The sequence below is a fragment of the Malus sylvestris genome, chromosome 4 (genome assembly GCF_916048215.2).
Source record: "Malus sylvestris chromosome 4, drMalSylv7.2, whole genome shotgun sequence".
Classification (NCBI taxonomy): domain Eukaryota; kingdom Viridiplantae; phylum Streptophyta; class Magnoliopsida; order Rosales; family Rosaceae; genus Malus; species Malus sylvestris.
This window is the reverse complement of record NC_062263.1, coordinates 1,722,059-1,734,879: the sequence shown is the minus strand read 5'-3', so window position 1 is coordinate 1,734,879 and position 12,821 is coordinate 1,722,059. Positions and strand designations below refer to the sequence as shown.

The following is a 12,821-nucleotide window of genomic DNA, read 5'->3' as shown; positions in this document are numbered from 1 at the left end:
GAAGCGTAATCAACTTAATTAATATGTATGGGAAAGTTAGTTTGCAAAAGCAGATGGACTTAATATTCAAATTAGTTCAACTAATCAACTAATACACCAAAGTGGCCATACCATTATTCTTGTAAACCATTACTCAAAAACATGCAGCGGACTGGAATAAACGAAATTAAATGCAATTGAGGAAAATCCTCAAAGCCTCATTCTAGGCATTAGGAATTGAAGGCCCAGAAAACATAAAATGTGAACATGATATAAGATCACAATGGCTCACCCAGGAAGTCTGTATCCATAAGGTAAATTTGATCCATCAACTCAAAATAATATGAATACAAGCAAACTCACCAAATTTAAAATTTAAAGGCTAGTTTATATGGCAATAAGCGGAAGCAAGAAAAAAAAACACCAGAATCATAGCACTAGAGCATGATTAGTCGAACGGTTCGACTTGAACCAATATATATATATTTTAAATTTTAGGGTTTATAGGAGACAAAGAAACCTGAGAAAACTCACTTCTTTATGCCTTATCCATGAAAGCAAAACAAACCCATTCCTAATAATTAAGCGAGAGCCAAAAGGAAAAATAAAATTTCATGAATACTACTTAGCGGCAGCAGTATCCATAGTCACCACCCAGACCAGTCCATATATTATAGTCAATAGGAATCATACCAAATAGAATTATATCACGGCTCTCTTTCATCCGAACCCTAAGCTTGTTGTGTGGCTCTGATACCACATATAAGACATTCTGAAATCACAACAACAAGACATTATGATCACGAATAAATCAAATCAATATAAAATAGAGATTAACTAATTATATTAAACTTATCTGTTGAAGTGGAGGAAGAAGAAGAAGCCATGACTGCTAGGGTTTCATAAGGAATCTTCTACACTCAACGGCCTGAAGTTCCAGCATAGAATAGGGTTTTGCTCATAATCGATTGATGCCGTGAGTGCAGGGATGCTCCTTATATATAGCTAACAATTCGGATACCAGGCCTATCAACCAATACCCGGATATACCATATCAATTAGGGTTTCGCAGCAGTCAAACTTGCTGCTGAACTCTTGTCAAATACCTGATAAGGTTTCTCACATATAGTTGCATGTCATTAGGACTCTCAACCTCAGCCAAGTAATAGCGTAATCTTCTCAACAATAACTCATAACCGAATTACAAGTTGTTGAGAACCAGAAGTCATTCTCCTTGACACTCACAATCTTACAAACATGAGTCCTTCAAATCCCTCTTAAAATGTGTAACATGTGAATCCATGTCCCAATCAATGGAAAAGTCCAGGTATGGCTCCCCCTGTCCAACCATTGCCCCTCTCTTTTCGTATTCTTCCATTGCTTTATGTTTCATGCTTTGTTCAGGGGAGGACGGTTGGGTTTTCTTGGATAATTACACAAAACTACTTTAATTATAGATCGAATCACAATTTTATATCTTATATTTTAAAATTTACAATATAATACCTTATTTTACGAATTTGTTACAACGTCAGACTTATAATTTCTCTATCAATTTCTTTAAAGCAGGCCCACTCCGCATCCCAACTAGATTTAAAAAAATAATTAAATATTAAAAAAAATTAAATATGGGACCCACTCCCCACAACCTACCGGGTTCTACATCTCTCCTAAGGACAAAATTATCTACTCTCTTTGTTTCCGTGCTTTTTCGTGTCCTAGTGTGATCATAATTAAGTCACGTCAATATTTTATATATATTTTTTATAAAAATAAATAATAATATAAAATATTAACGTAACTTAACCGTGATCTCATGAAGATCTCACGAAGGGAAAGAAGGAGGGCAAACAATCCTTGGCCATCTCCCAGAACCCTAACCCAGATCAACATCCAGTTCCTTGAGGTCCACCACCGAGAGCCGCCATGGAGAAAGGACCCAGATACAGAGCCTACACGGAACTCAGAGAATCGCGGCTAAGGAGGAAGTACATGATCCCAGAGGAGCTCGAAGAACCCGAATCGAAATCGACCCCATTAAAGAAACAAGTCAAATTTAAGACCTATCTGACCAATTCGTGAAAAGGGTCTTCCGTTCTCGTTCAATCTGTGTCCAATTTCTCAGCCGTGTTGCGAAAAGAGAACCGCAAGCCGCCGTCGAGGCTTCCATCGATGCAGGAGATGGCCACGCCGGCAAAGAGTTTGGCGAAAGCAGCGTACGGGGTATTGTCGAATTCGAGAGGGAGTAAGTCGGCGAGCGCGGGGGAGGAGAGGTACAACAATTGCGGAGGGGTCATGGCGAGGAAGAGCTACGCGAGTATGGAGGAGTTGAAGGGTTTGTCGTCAATGGCAATGGTGGAAGGGAATGCCAATGGCAATGGCAGAGCAATGCCAACGACTCTTTTGGGATACAGACGGTTCTGAAAGTCCGGTTCTTTTGGGGGCATTTTTCTCTATTCATTCTTTCTACACCACACAAACAAAATAATTCAAGTGAAAGTGAGTGAGCGACGGATGGTGGGAAATAGGGACAAAATAATTCAAGTGCAAGTGAGTGAGCGACGGATGGTGGGAAATAGGGTAGGATTAGTTCACGTTAAATCACATCAATAATTTATATTAAATTTTTATAAAAAAAATAAAAAAATAAATAATGTAAGATAAATAATAAAAAAAAAAAGCACATAATCCTATTCCATGAGAAAAAATCATAACCAAAAATCTTTTTTCTGTTCTTACACGTAATTCAAGTGAAAGTGAGTGAGCAACGAATAGTGGGAAATAATTAAACTTGGTGGGTAGACTGTTCACTTTTGAAAGGAAAATCATAACCAAACATCTTTTTTCTATTTTTTCACATTCTTATTTAAACATGTTCGTTAATCTTTTTTTATTGTTATTTTTTATTTGACTTATTTAATATGATTGTGAGAAATAAGATAAGTGTTTTGTGTTGAATAAAGTAAAAAGTCTTACATCGATCATCTCACAAAACAAATCACAACTTATATTAAATTGTTCCCACTTCTAATTGCATCAAGATTTTCTGTTTGAGAAAAAAAATCTCAAACTTACTAATTGCACGATTGATTAAGTCAAATTCGGATACTATCAATGCAATTAATATGGTAGACTAACGATTATGTGAAGAAAATATTTTGTGGTTTTCATCTCCCTTCTTTTTAAGTTTTTTAACCATGAATTTATGTTCATACAGATACAAGTTCCTCTATAAATGTTGAAGTCACTTGCTCTTGTGTCGCACCATACATGAGATCTAAGTTCTCAAGTTTTCATATATACTTTCAATTTCAGTCCTAATGGCATTTCATCTCCCACTCTTTTTCTCTCTTCTCAATGTAAGCTCTGAGATTTGAGTTTTTATAATGAATCAATGATTTTAATACTCATATTTTACCGTGAGTCTAGAAAAATTATAAAATATTCGGTTTAAAGCGCAAATGGTTATATATATATATATATATATGTATATGTATATATATATATGTATATATGTATATATGTATATATGTATGTATATACATATATATATATCTCACTCTTGTCTACATATATATGGAACAGTTTGTTGCTGCGTTGATTTAATTATCCCTGCTTTAACTAATGAAATTTAGTTCACATTGTGCCGATCTCATTCCTACGTACTAATTAATCACTAGAGTGAAAATGTTGCAGATGGCAGTGGTGGTGGCACTGGCAAGCCAAGGTGCTCATCCACCGTTACCTCATGAACTCTACTGGAACTCGGTCTTGCCAAACACACAAATGCCAAAAGCTATCAGTCAACTTCTCCAACCTGGTTTGTATTAACGACATAATTTTAGAGAGCTTTTCTTCTATCTACCATAATATCGATGATAGAATTTCATGTTAAAAGTTGTTTGATCTTTTGGCAAATATAATTTTGAAGGAAGGGGCTGGATTATGCCACCACTAGGTACAGAAAAACCGAACTAAATACCAGGCCGAAAGTTGGTCTGGTTTTGCTAAAGTTACAGAAAAAATTGATATCAACCCACTAATTACAGAAGTTCTTACTGAAATACATCAAAATTTTTAATAATACGATAATGCCAGCTAGACTAAATGTATAGACTAAATTTTATAAAAAAAAATAACATGGAAATTGATAATTAGATTATTACTTAAATGTTGATTAACGTGCTTATTTCTTATTGATAACACATTATTTACTTTGCAAATTTAGTCTACAAATTTGATCTCTCTAACATTACCCTTAATAAAAATGCAAGTGATCCTAAAAAAGCACTTGAAGTGCTTCCTAAAAGAAGCACAAGCACCGTTAGGTGTTTTTGGAACCCAGCACCATTAATTTTCTTTGAAAATGCTTTTAGTCTTTTTAAAAACAATTCTAAACGAGCCTAAACTGCCAATATTACAAATGTTTATAGGGAATAACAATTGGCATTCCAAAAATCTCATTTTATACTTTAAATTTTCTACAATTAAAAAGAAAAATACACTTATAAAAAATGTAGAATGAATTTTTTGGAATTCTAATAACAGTGCACTAGTATACATTTACTATATTTGAATACATAGGGAGCTTTCTGATCAGAAGACGTGTGTCAGCGTGTGGTCATAAGCCAGGTCGTTTATTCTTGGTCTTTCATTTGATTAAAGATTTGTCCATGTAAAAATAATCAGTCAAATCGAAAACTTTTTTTTTTTTTTGGAAGAAATCGAAAGCTATTTTGTAATCTAACTGGAATAAAGCAAGACGAACAAAATTTTTCCAGCAAACATATAAGTAATCAATAACGAGAATCAAATGGATGATATCCGATCTGCTATACTTCTGTATATATGAAGAATGTTAGAATTAGAAGAAAATGTAGTACAACAATGGAGGATATGCTGCAATGACTAGAGTGAGAGAGAGGGAATGAATGAGAGCAGAGAATATGACTCTGCAATTCTTCACACACGCATTGTTTGATTGCTCACGTAGTGAGAGAGGAACATCTCTCTACACTTAACAGTTACACTTCCAATCTTTTGGCAGTATTCAAAATTACATCCAAGTAATCCTAGCCATCCATCTTACACCCTATGAGATGAAGACACATGTACACTCACTTACTTAAGAACTAAGAGACTTAGATAAGAAAGCATACAACCAATTTAGCTAAACATCCTAGCAATATAAGCTAGAAATACAACTACCACATCAGATCACAATTTACACACTAACAGCCCCCTTTAAATTGTGAACTGATTTAACTCCAAGAAGTTCCCTCAGATAACTGAATTGTTCTCTTGCCAATGCCTTTGTAAAGATATCAGCAATTTGCTCTTTTGTAGGACAATGCAACAGCTCAATTACTCCTTGCTGCAATGCTTCCTTTATGAAATGGTATCTCCTGTTGATGTGCTTGGTCTTCTGATGAAAAATAGGGTTTTTAGTGATAGCTATGGCTGAAGTATTATCACAATTCATTGGTGTTGCAACTGTTTGCATTTCACCAAAGTCCTCCAAAACAAATCTCAGCCATGTAGCCTGTGCAGTTGCTTCAGATGCACTAATGTACTCTGCTTCAGCTGTTGATAATGCAACACATTGTTGCTTGACTGAAGACCAAGAGAAAACTCCACTGCCAAAGGTGAATGCATACCCCAATGTACTTTTCATATCATCTTCTGAACCGCTCCAGTCACTGTCACAAAATCCCATTAAGATTGCTCCTTTGCCTTTCTTGTATTTCAAGCCAAAATCAAGAGTCCCTTGAACATATCTTAGTACTCTCTTTGCTGTACCAAGGTGCTTGTTGGTTGGACAGTGCATAAATCGTGATAGCAGACATGCAGCATACATTATATCAGGTCTAGTTGCTGTGAGATACAGCAAACTGCCTACAATTTGTCTATATTGAGCTTCATCCACAATCCCACTTCCATCCTCTTTTCTCAATTTATCACTTGGAACCAATGGAATACTCACTGACTTACAGTCTTGAAGTCCAAATTTCTTCAGTAGAGAAGAAGCATATTTTCTCTGATGAATGAAAATATACTCCTCAGTTTGCATTACTCCCATACCAAGAAAGTGATGTAAGAGTCCAAGATCAGTCATTTCATATTTGAGCATCATATCAGATTTGAAATCATCCATCAATTCCTGACAACTTCCAGTGTATATTATGTCATCAACATAGATAGACACAATAATCATTTCTGAACTTTTCCTCCACTTGGTATACAGAGTTGCTTCACTAGTGCTTTTCTTAAACCCACAGAGTGTAAGGTATGAGTCTATTTCACCATACCAGGCCCTTGGTGCCTGCTTCAGACCATACAGTGCTTTATGTAACCTGTAGACCTTATCTTCTTCCCCTTGTACAATAAATCCATCCGGCTGATCAACATACACTTCTTCTTCTAGTACCCCATTCAAGAATGCCGATTTTACATCCAATTGAAACAACTTCCATTTGTTCTTTGCTGCCAGGGCAATTAATGTTCTGATTGTATCCAACCTTGCCACAGGTGCAAAGGTTTCATTCTAATCAATTCCGGGCTTTTGTGCATAGCCTTTTGCAACAAGCCTAGCCTTGTTCTTTTGAACTGATCCACCCAAATTCAATTTAGTTTTGTACACCCATTTCACACCAATCACAGGTTTATCAGATGGTCTTTTCACTAATTCCCAAGTCTTATTTTTCTCAATCATGCTGATTTCATCTTTCATAGCTTTCTTCCATGCTTCATCCTGTGCAGCTTCATAATAGGATTCTGGTTCAACAATACACACATGACATCTTTCATAGATTTCACTCGAACTTCTATATCTCAAAGGAGTATGATCAATCTGAGATGCAGAAGTTGAGTCACTAGCACTTCCAGATTCAATGAGTGGAGAATCTGTAAGTTGAGTATGAGAACCTTCAGCAACAGCTTGTTCCATGGAATCCGAATCCTCATCAGCTTCTTTCATCTCTAAAGATTCACTTGCAGCAATTGGAATGTACACTTCTTTGATCTTCTGTCTATCCCAATCCCACGTACCATTCTCATAAAAAATAACATCTCTTGAAATGATTACTTTCTGATTTTCAGGATTAAGCAATCTGTACCCCTTTTCACAAGTGCCATATCCAATAAAAATACCAATGACACTTGTTTCATCCAGCTTTTGTCTCAGGTTTCCAGGAATAAGAGAATAACCTAATGAGCCAAACACTCTCAAATGTTGAATTCCAGGTTTTCTTCCACTGAATTTCTCAAAAGGTGTCACATTTTCCAATGCTTTTGTAGGACATCTATTTAGCAAGTAGACAGATGTAACTACAGCTTCACCCCAAAGACTATAAGGAAGACCTTTCTCATGAAGCATACACTTTGCCATCTCCACTATAGTTCTATTTTTCCTCTCTGCAACTCCATTCTGTTGTGGAGAGTATGCAACAGTAAGCTGCCTCTCCAAACCCAAAGCTTCACAAAACTGTTCAAATTCATTTGAGGTAAATTCTCCTCCTCTATCTGTTCTCAATTTCTTCACTGAAAAACCACTTTGAAGTTCCACCATAGCTTTGAATTTCTTGAATACATGAAAGACATCTGACTTGTGTCTCAAGAGATATATCCAGCACATCCTCGAATAGTCATCAATGAATGTAACAAAGTATCGATTTCCACTCATGGTTGGTGTTTGCATAGGACCACACACATCTGAGTGTATAAGTTCCAATGGCATTCTTGCTCTCCAGATTGACTCCCTTGGAAAGGACACTCTATGATTCTTACCAAATGCACATCCCTGACATACACCTTCACTGTCATGCATTTCAGGTAACCCAAGAACCATATCATGCTCCTGCAATTGTTGCAAACTTCTAAAATTCAGGTGGCCAAACCGTTTATGCCACATTGTACTACTCTGATGCACATTGGTTTTCAGTACCAAATGATCGTTTGACTTGAACACAAGTGGAAAGCATCTGTTTCCTTTTTGTTTCACACTAACAACTAAATTTGTCAGAGTTCTATCATCAAAAATATCCACCTTATAATCACCAAATAACAGAAAATACCCATGTTCAGTCATCTGCCCAACACTGAGAAGGTTTTCTGCAATTCCAGGTACCAACATAACTTCTCTTATGTACCTTTTTCCTTTATCCGTGTCAATGACCAAGGTTCCTTTGCCTTTCACATCAACAAGAACCCATGTGCCAACTTGCACTTTTGCCTTAATACTTCTATCAATTTCCACAAGTAACTCCTCTCTGGAAGTCATGTGATTACTGCACGCACTGTCAATATACCAGGCATCACTCACAGCTTTCACTTCAGTTGATTGCTTGACCATGAAGAGATTTCCAGGTTCTCCCACCTTGTTTGTAAAGTTTCTTTGCTCTCCCACTTTGTTTGCAAAATTCCCTTGCTGAGCATTTTTGTTTTGATTGCAGATCATAGCAATATGACCAGGTTTTCCACACTTGTGACATTTAATCTTCCCTTTTAGCCAACATTCACCATAGTGAAGTTTATCACAGTATTTGCATGCCCCTCCAGTGTTGTTAGCTTCATTTCTTACACTTGGAGTAAACCTGTTAGTCCACTGCTTCCCTTTGAACTTGAAGTTCTTCGGATATTTTGATCCACCAGTATTGGTATGTTGATTACCAAATTTACTATTCTTAGATGAGATATCTAAGCTAGCAAATGCACGTTCTGTGCTACTCTCTTCATGTCTGATTAATCTTAGTTCAAACCCTTTCAATATGGCAACCACATCTTGTGCATCAATTACATCAATATCTTTAGTATTTTCTATAACAGAAGCAATGCTATCATATGTTTTGGGTAAACTGATCAATAACTTTTGCACAATTCTCTGATTACTAAGATCTTCTCCATAGCTTCGCATCTGATTTATCATATCAAACAACCTAGCTAAATATGCAGCTAGAGATTCACTTTCACTCATACGGGTATATTCAAAATCACGACGCAGACCTTGTAATTTCACAGATCGTACCTGTTTGTCCCCTACATACTCTTGCTTCAGAATATCCCAAGCTTCTTTCGCAGTTTCCAAGGTTGCAATGCGTGGAAAATTTTGATCCGATACGGCTCCCTGAATGATTCCAAGAGCCCTTGCATCCTTGACCAGATTTTCACTCCGCAACTTCGTTTCCACCTCAGTGAGGTCTCCTTCCCCTTTCGCTGAAGTGGTAAAACCTTTTTCAACAATATTCCATAACTCGTGAGATCGGAAGATTGTTTTCATTCGAATCTGCCAGAAATCGAAGTTTTCTCCGTTGAACACCGGAGCTCAAAGCTCCCCTCCACCAGATCCAGCCATGTTAGACTCAGATCACACCTCTCTCTACTATTTTCTTTGCAACAATGTGTTGCAAACACTTGCTCACTATCTCTCACAGAATCGACGCCCAGAAATTCAGACCCAACAAGGCTCTGAGGCCATGTTAGAATTAGAAGAAAATGTAGTACAACAATGGAGGATATGCTGCAATGACTAGAGTGAGATAGAGGGAATGAATGAGAGCAGAGAATATGACTCTGCAATTCTTCACACACGCACTGTTTGATTGCTCACGTAGTGAGAGAGGAACATCTCTCTACACTTAACAGTTACACTTCCAATCTTTTGGCAGTATTCAAAATTACATCCAAGTAATCCTAGCCATCCATCTTACACCCTATGAGATGAAGACACATGTACACTCACTTACTTAAGAACTAAGAGACTTAGATAAGAAAGCATACAACCAATTTAGCTAAACATCCTAGCAATATAAGCTAGAAATACAACTACCACATCAGATCACAATTTACACACTAACAAAGAATTCTTCACTCGGGATCTGAAACAAATCATATCTCGAGTGGCCGAGCAACCAATTTGATCCCTTACGATAAATCTTAAGAACCACCACATATATATTGCAAAACAAATTCTTTGATGCAATACATATGCAAGAATCAACGTGATCAATCAATGGTTGAAATTTATATCTGTTCCTCCCAGTTTCTTCATTTTTATTAAATCATTTGACATGGTCGATTATTTAGAATGTTGAATTAATCACTCTTAAAATAGTTTAATGCGGGCATTAAACTATTGTGAATATCACTTATGTATCGCTCTCATTTTTTACGTTGTTGCTAAAATAATTTGCAGACTTCATGATTAAAGAAGATATGAGAATCGCTGTCGAACTGGGGAAGGGTTCTTGTTTCGACCTCATTGCAGGAGAAGAAAACCCTAGACCTGCTGGAGGCACAAATGTCGATCTTGTTGGAAAAGATGGAACGAAACCTGCATATATTGGAGTAGCACAAGAACGAGTCCCATTTCTTTACCGTTATCATGTACATGCCACTCATGAGAATCATCAACTCCGTAAAGATGACAACCCACAGGCAACTCTATTCTTCTTCGACAAGGGCATGCGTCCTGGGACAACAATGAACTTGAACTTCACTAGAAATTCGAATACGGCGAATTTCCTACTGCGCAAAACAGCAGAGTTGATCCCCTTCTCGTCGAATGAATTACCTGAAATTTTCAACCACTTTTCAGTGAAATCGGAATCTGTGGAAGCCAATATAATTAAGCAAACTATTGAAGAGTGCGAAGCTCCAGGCATGAGAGGAGAGGAAAAATATTGTGCCACCTCGTTAGAATCAATGATTGATTTCACCGCTTCGAAGCTCGGAAGAAACGTTCAGGCATTCTCGACGGAGGTGTTGGAGAAAGGAGGAACCATGTCCATAATTTCTGTAAAGAAGCTTGCAGGTGACGAAGCCGTTGTGTGCCATAAGCAGAACTATCCGTACGCAGTGTTTTACTGCCATGCAACAAAACCTACAAGAGCTTACGTGGTGCCCCTGAGAGGTTCTGATGGGGTGAAGGCTAAAGCAGTAGCAATCTGCCATGTGGACACATCAGAATGGGACCCACAGCATTTGGCCTTCCAAGTGCTCAAGGTTAAGCCCGGAACCATTCCCATCTGCCACTTCCTTCCTAGTGATCATGTTGTTTGGGTTCCAACCCCCAAATCTACATTAGTAGTTGAACCCATCAGTTCTACTTGATTATCCCTGACTGGCGTCTGAGAAAGCTTTAATTTGGAGGTAATTGGTTGTCTAAATAAAGAGGCTCTCAGTTCGATTGTCGATTCCCGGTTCTTTGTTCGTTTATTTGTTTGTCTTTTGCCTTCATTTTATCTATTTCACGAAGAGTTTTCATCGTGGAATGGAGGGTGTAAGCTTGATATCTATATTGTGATTATTAATCTGTAATATATAGCTTTTTAAGACCTAAAGAGCGGTGGTAATACTGCATTAGTTAATGATACTGGGTAACAATGAACTTCGAATGTTTGAAAAAAAATGTCACGTTTGATAAACCTGTATATGTGGTACTTTGCCTCGAACAATTTCCTCATCAATGAATTGTTTTTCACTTTCAAGGATAACACAATAGTTAGCGAGGGCTCTAGTCTAAGCGAGTCGCCCTAGTCTCATTTATCTTTGTTACGCGTCCTTAACTCAGTAGCCTAAGTCATCATCATTTGTCATATGATGAGTACCATCAGTATCCGGATACCATGTTGGATAAGAGGGAGAAGCAATATGCATACCTGCAAAAGCACAAGAAGAATCATCATCTGAACGAGTAGCTTGAGGACACAATGCACCAATGTGGTTGCAGGCCCAACACTGAGGCCCACGGTTGACAGGGGCTGGCTCAAGAATACCATGGCGTTGTTGCTGCACAGCACGACGCTGACCATATCGCCCACTACCACCATGCTGATTGGAACGTCCACCACCATTATTGCGAGGAGCCTGATTGTAACCAGAAGCACCATTGTGTCGAGAAGACTGACCATCACGTCCATTAGACGAACCACCAACAGAATTACGGGTAGAATAGAAAACAAAAGGAGACGAAGCAGCAGCCTGATTCATAGTGTGCTTGGATTCAAAGACCAGGAGACGAGACGAGTACGTAAATCATTAAACGATGGCAATGGTGAAAAGTTGGCCAGTGCCACTCAGGCCCCAAACCGTGAAGCACATACGTCACCAGATCTTCATTCTGAACAGGTTGACCAATGGAAGCCAACTGATCTGCCAAATGCTGGGTTAGACCCAGGTATTTCGAAATCGTTTTGTTCCCTTTCTGAAGAGAAAGCAACTGAAACCCATTATAGGTAGAATTGGCAAGGGATTGTTGAGAAAAATTTCTGACGAAGATACTCTCAAATCTCACGACAAGTAGAAAGCCCAACAATAAAAGAAAGAACGGGCTCAGTAAGAGTAGCACTCAACATGCTCACTAGTGTCTGATCAGTTTGGTACCACACAAGGTAGTCGGGATTAAGAGTCGTAGTGACCAGAAGAGGAACCATTGTAGAAACAACATTATAATCAACAAAAGCAGCATGAGAGGCAGTAGTCGTAGTGCTGGTGGTAGAAGGAGGGGGACATAGATGAGTTCTATAGACAAAACGGCAAAAGTTTTGGCCAATCAGGAAAGGCTTAACCTAACTTTCCCAAGGAAGATAGTTGTTTCAGAAAGCTTAACATAAACCAGAGTAGAGATATTGGGGATTGAAGAGGTAGAATATGAAGTTGCGGAAGTAGGGGTGATGGTGGTGTAGGCGGTGAAGGTTGTGGTGGCGGCTGGTGCTGGTGCTGGTGACAGCCATGGTGGTGATAGGTGGTGGTAGTGGCAGAGACTGTGGCAGCAACGACAATTGTGGATGGGGTGCTGGTTTTGATGACCATGGTGGTGGTGACATACCTGATCACTTTCTCATCAA

At 38.1% G+C, this 12,821-nt stretch overlaps 1 protein-coding gene across 1 annotated transcript; it reads left to right on the top strand.

The window, feature by feature from the left end:
* Positions 1–3,253: 3,253 nt before the first annotated feature.
* Positions 3,254–11,457, top strand: LOC126618713 (BURP domain protein RD22-like). The gene is made up of 3 exons (XM_050286857.1): positions 3,254–3,338; positions 3,676–3,799; positions 10,169–11,457. Exons 1-3 carry the CDS (start codon positions 3,300–3,302, stop codon positions 11,083–11,085), a joined length of 1,080 nt encoding a protein of 359 aa, XP_050142814.1. The 5' UTR covers positions 3,254–3,299; the 3' UTR covers positions 11,086–11,457.
* The last annotated feature ends 1,364 nt before the right edge of the window (positions 11,458–12,821 follow it).